The sequence below is a fragment of the Phaethon lepturus genome, unplaced genomic scaffold, assembly GCF_000687285.1.
Source record: "Phaethon lepturus isolate BGI_N335 unplaced genomic scaffold, ASM68728v1 scaffold24449, whole genome shotgun sequence".
Taxonomy (NCBI): Eukaryota; Metazoa; Chordata; class Aves; order Phaethontiformes; family Phaethontidae; genus Phaethon; species Phaethon lepturus.
In genome coordinates, this window is record NW_010565875.1 from 694 (window position 1) to 6280 (window position 5587).

Genomic DNA, 5587 nt, shown 5'->3' on the forward strand with positions numbered 1-5587 from the left:
CCTTCCAGTATTCCTGGCTCTGCCGCAGCAGTCACCCAGTGCTGCCCAGGCCCAGACAGCATGCTGCTGGCTGGCTCCCGGCTGGGGCAGGGCTGGCCCGAGCACCACCGGGACGTGCAGGTGAGCAGCAGCCCCGGTTCCGCGCTCCCGCCAAGCTGGGACACTGTCATGCTGCGGCTGCGCCGCAGGGGTGGCCAGCTGCACAAGGCGAGCACTGGCCCTGGCAGCGTCTGCAGCTGCTTCCCTGCCCAGCTGCTCACCCCAGGAGCTGTGCAGGCAGCGTCAGTGCAGGAACAGCCTTTATTAAAGCAAAATAACCTACAAAAATATAGATACAGCCTGTGCCCCAGGCCTGATCTGGCAAAGGAGGAACAAGGCTCCTGCCCAGGGCAAGAACTAGCTCAGCTACACAGAGCCTTTGGCCACAGGGGTCACGTACACCCAACTCTTTGGGCCAGGCCCATTCTAAGCCCCTGGGTTCACTCTCCTCCTCCTCCGAGCGAGCATTGCTCCCACGGGCGGAGGTTCCCTACCAGCACAGCGCACAGCTGCCCCAGTCCCGTCCTGGGCCAGGGCACATGGTGGAGCGGAGGCTGTCCCCCGCCAAGGGTCTTCAGGGGCAGTGCTGCTCCCAGCAGAGCTGCTTCAGCTGAGGAGCACAGCGTGTGTGTGCAGCCGGTGTGACGACTCCACCGCGGCCGGCAGCGCTGAGGGGTGCTAAATGTGGGCATGGCCGAGACAAGTCCTGCCGGCGTGCATGGAGGTGGCCGTGGGACCCTCCCACCCCCTGCCAGGGCGCTCACTGCTCTTGTGTGCCCCAGGAGATGTAGTCGGGGCGCGTGGCCGCATGGTACTCATCAATCAGCTGCTGCACGATCTCCCGGGAGTTGTCCAGCTCGTCAAAGTTGTCCTTGAAGATGTCCTCCTTGCGGAACTGCTCCAGGAAGGCCTCTCGCTTGCGGAGCTTGTCGTACTGCCGGCACGTCCGCTCAAACAGCTGGAGAGCAGCACAGCAGTCAGATGGGCCAGAGCTCCCTGGGGGGCCCAACCTCCTCAGGCTGCTGCCTAGGAGGAGGCAGGCAGGCAGGCAGGCAGCCCCAGGGCAGTAGCTGCTACCCTGCACGCAGCCAGCACTCAGGATCAGCTCGTGCTTCTGAGGCTGCCTTTGGCCAGGGAGAGGCAGTCCTGCTGCAGCCTGCTCCTGGGAGAACGGCACTAGGGGTGCAGCAGGACTGATGGGATCCCAGACCAGACCTGAGCCCTACTGTGCCCCAGCCGGGAGCTGCCCGCCCTCCCCTCATCTGCAGGGCTTGCCGTGGCTTTGTAAAAGCCCCAGAGAAGACGCATGTGCGACTGAAAGGACACCAGAGCTGCAGCTGTGCAGCCCCAGCGCTGCCCGTGGTGCAGAGGGAAGACACTCACCGAGGAGATGTTGGTGTGGTTTGCCATCATTAGGCCACTGACGCGGTGTGCAGACGGCAGGTAGGGGGACTTGCGGGACAAAGCCACCTGGATGCTGGCAGGACCCCAGGGGATGAAGTTGGCCAGCTTCCTCTCCCGGATCCGCTGCAGACTCTTGTGAACCTGGCAGGATGAGAGCAGCAAGGGGCAGCAGGGTGATGGGCAAAGCAGCCTGGTCCCAGCAGACCCGGGAGCTGCTCCTTGCAGGACATACGGCCTCAGGAAGGTGGATTGCAGCAAATGGCAGGCAGGGAGGCTCCTCACAGCAAGGGACTAACAGCCTTTCTACAAGGCCAGGGGCCACACAGGAGCAACTTGCAGCCATTTCTGAGGTACCACTCAGTCTCACCCCAGGATCCCCGCACAAGAAGACAGTGACCGTGCCCTTCCCTGGCAGGCCATGCCACTTCCATCGGCATCTGAAACAGCTGTGGGAGCTCACCTGTGTGGGATCCACCTCCCCCTGGATGATGTTGAGGATGGCGATGTAGCAGTGGTTGGTCTGCCTGTCTCGCCCTGTGGACACCATCACGTTTTTAGGCTGCAGCAATCTTCTCATCACATCCAGGACTGTGGTTTTCCTCACACTGGCCACCTGCAAAAGCCAGCCAGGGGTCAGAGGGAGCAGACATGCTGCTCCCTTGCTCTCCCACTGACCTGGACATGCACACAGGAGCTGGGAGCAGCTGGATGGAGAAGCCCAGGGATGGAGTCACATGCAAAGCCGCATGCAGGACAGGGAAATCCCAAAGTCACACAAACAGGCACAGCCAGGCTGAGAACTGGAGCATTGGTGGAGGCTCCAAAACAAGGGCACTGAGCTGCCCCCAAAGCAGCACAGCAGGGGCTGGGGGCGAAGCTCAGCTGAGACCAGAGTGACAGGGACAGGTTTCATGTTGCTGCCATCGAACTTTTGTCCTGTTCCACGGCTGAGGCAAGCAGCAGGGCTGGAGGGCAGGAGAAGGGGTAGTTCCATGCTGCAGCCTCTCCCCAGCTCACCCTGCACTGAGCCCGTGTGCAGACGAGCCACTGCAGTCCCTGAGGGCTGTCATGGGCTTTCATGGGAAGCCAGGGCTAGCACCCGCAGGAGTGCCCATAGCAAGGACATCTCAGCAGTGTGGCAGCCCCACTCCAGGCACCATCTGAGCTGCTGGCTGAGCCCTCCCCACACTCCTCCCTGGGAGGACAGATCACACACTCGATACCCTTTTCAGAGCCAGCAGTTTTTCAGATTTGCTTCTCTGAGTAACATCCTGAGGAAATGCACACGAGAGGAGAACAGCAGCTGTTAGCACCCAGCAGAACTGAGAGGCAGCCAACGCAGGTGAGTGCCTCTCAAAACAGAACTGCCCCGTTCTCACTGGGCGGGACTGAGGGAGCACTGGCTGGGGTCAAGCTAAATGCAAGCGGTAGTGTCTGACACAGCTGAGGGGTGGCAATCCCCTCCCAGAACACAGATCAAGCCCCAGGAAGGGGCTGACACCTGGAGCCCACGATCAGTCTTGGCATGACAACGATGAACAGTGTTCTGACCCAAATAGCCTGGGCCGGTGGCCCACTGGGGTGGCAGGACTAGCAGGGCCACTTTGCTGGGCTTGCTCCAATTGTTTCCAAGGGTGGCTTTTGTCAGATCAACTGCCGGCTCTCCCGTAGCTGCCGCAGCCATCCTGATGCATGCAGCAGGTAGCCCAGCACAAGCACAACTGACTGCTCGCATCTGATTCATATCACACGCGGCTGTCACATGGTGTGGGCATGCGGGCCTGGGATTTGGAACACGCAATTACAGCTCACAACAAGACCGTGGGACTGATGGATGTTACAAGGTGAGTGTGGCAGCTCCTCCTGCCCTCAGGGAAGGGGAGAAGTGCCTGGCGGGCTGCCTTACCGACTGGTCGGTGGTGAGTGGCGTGTACCCCGTCATAAGGAAGTGCAGCCGGGGGGTGGGGATCAATGAGGCTATCAGTCCGATGAGGTCGTTGTTCATGTACCCGGGATACCTGAGCGTGGTGGTGCTGGCAGACATGATGGTGGAGACCTGGGGGAGAGGATGGGATCAGCGTCTGCATCACCGCATGGCTGTGCAGCTGGAGCGCTCATGGAGGCTGCCCCTGGGAAGGGCAGAGGACCCTTGTTTATGGCTCCAGGCTGCCCACCATCGCACCCAGCCCATGGAGCAGGTTCAGGTTGAATCAGACAGCAGGAAAGCCCCATGCTGGCTTCTCCAGAGGGAAGACCCCTTCTCACCAGCTGGTTTATCTGAGAGAACGATGGGTTCTGAATGTGCAGCCGGTCTGTTGCGATCCGATTCAAGGCCGTGTTGTCCAGAACTACCTGCAAAAGAAAAATCGTCCCTGTGAAAAGCCTTGGAGGCAGCCTGAGGAAGGGCAGCCCCAGCCACATGTCCAAGGGCACCGGATCGCCCAGCACAGGCCCCAAGTGCCACGGCCTGGCGGAGCCCTCTGTGGCAGGCGGCAGACAACATCACAAGCTGACTCATCTGTGGAGCGTAACCGACACTGTCAATGGAAGCTCTTCCCTCGCGTCTTGGCTGTGCTCCCCAGCACTCTCCCAAAAAGCACTGCTGCTGGGCCAGCACCTCTCTCCAACCTTCAGCCCCAGCAGCTCTGGCACAGCTGCTCTTGCCCTGCCACGTGCACGGATACGCTGGGAGGGACAAGCCGTGTCTTGGTTAGGGCCTGACCGAAAGCCCTGGTGCAGGCTGAAGATGCTGCCTGGCTGGGGCTTGTGGGCACTTGAAAGCGATGCTGTAGTTGAGTTCAGGCAGAAGGCTGCAGTGCAGCTACGCAGAGGAAGCACAAGCAGTCCTTGCTGCTCTAGGAAAATCTGCTGGATCCTGGAGGCAGAAATGCCAAGCCAGACAGCTCAGCAGGGGTTAGTGCAGAGCCCTTGTCCCTGGAGCCACCCCTTCTGCTCAGTCGTTCTGGACAGGATTGCACTTGTTGCTGTGCCTGGGGCTTCACAGGCACATCACATGCTGCTGTGGTGCTCACCCCACACAGCTACAGCACTTGCACCAGCAAAAGTTGCATTTTTGAGCAGATGAGGACAGGGCTGCCACGCAGGAGCTGGCTGCACTGCTGGCCTTACATGCAGCAGGACTCTTACCACGCAGTCAGCGTTCTGAGTCAGCCTCTTCAGTGTCAGCAGAGAGTTGTACGGCTGGACTACAACATCGCTCATCTCATCCTGGTTTGGGAAGACCGAATAGGTCTCCACCAGCTTCTTGGGATACCTGGTGAGAAAAGCCCAGCCATCTCAAGTGTTATACACCACTAAGCCAGCACTTTCTCCTCCCACAAGCTCCCTTTGCAGTCTCCAGGGCTCAGGACAGCAGTGAGTCACCAGCACTGCATGCCAAGGTTGGCTCCCAGGGAGGGAGAGAATTTGTCCCAGCAGTGCCTACCCTAGCAGTACAGGAGCAGGCTGCCAGACGGAGCTACAGGCAACACTGAGCCATCCGCAGGCTGATTAAGCAGCTGCTTACAAGCCTTTTCAAGAGGCTGCAAGCTGAAACAGGCAGGGATGGCCACTCAGAGCCCACAGCTAAATCTCCCACCCTCCCCTGCACAGTCATGGTGTCAGAAAGCAGCTGCCTGATAAGAATGGCTGAAGGAAGGCAGAGTTTGGACAGCACAAGTCCAGTTTTGGAGCCTCTGAAGTCCCCAGGCGTACGAGGAGCCATCCCTTCCCCGGGCAGGGTGCCAGGGATTGCACAAGAGTGTTTGGGTGGGGGTGGTGGCTCTGAGTCAGCGCTCTCCAGCTCCCGACTTTGGCAGGGTGCCCACGCTGGGCCAGACTCCGCCGTGAGGAAAGAGGACAAGGCTGAAGGCTCACCTGTCATTCAGTCTCTCCAGGAGGTAAGAGCCCAGCCCGGAGCCCGTTCCACCAGCAATGGAGTGGCAAAGCACAAACCCCTGGAAAGAAGCAGGACACAGGCAGCTCAAGGTCCGGCTCAGCACCAGGAGCAGGCAGAGCAATGCACGCTGTGCCACTGCCACCACCTCCAGCAGAGGTTTGCCAGCCAGGGCGAGAACTACCCCTGTGAGAACTGAAAGCACAGAGCTGAAGCCTGCAGATGGAGCAGAGGCTAAACCGGGCCCCC

General features: G+C 60.1%; 1 protein-coding gene across 1 annotated transcript in view; it reads right to left on the reverse strand.

Annotated features, from left to right (window-relative positions):
• Nucleotides 1-703: 703 nt before the first annotated feature.
• LOC104627191 (tubulin gamma-1 chain) overlaps nt 704-5587 on the reverse strand; it is a gene marked incomplete at its 5' end in the record, with an annotated part of 6469 nt that continues 1585 nt past the window's right edge. The window contains 7 exons of the mRNA XM_010295319.1: nt 704-997; nt 1423-1584; nt 1904-2056; nt 3350-3499; nt 3709-3795; nt 4591-4717; nt 5320-5399. Of these exons, the coding sequence (XP_010293621.1) occupies nt 800-997; nt 1423-1584; nt 1904-2056; nt 3350-3499; nt 3709-3795; nt 4591-4717; nt 5320-5399 (957 nt within the window). The remainder of the gene's footprint in view (nt 998-1422; nt 1585-1903; nt 2057-3349; nt 3500-3708; nt 3796-4590; nt 4718-5319; nt 5400-5587) is intronic.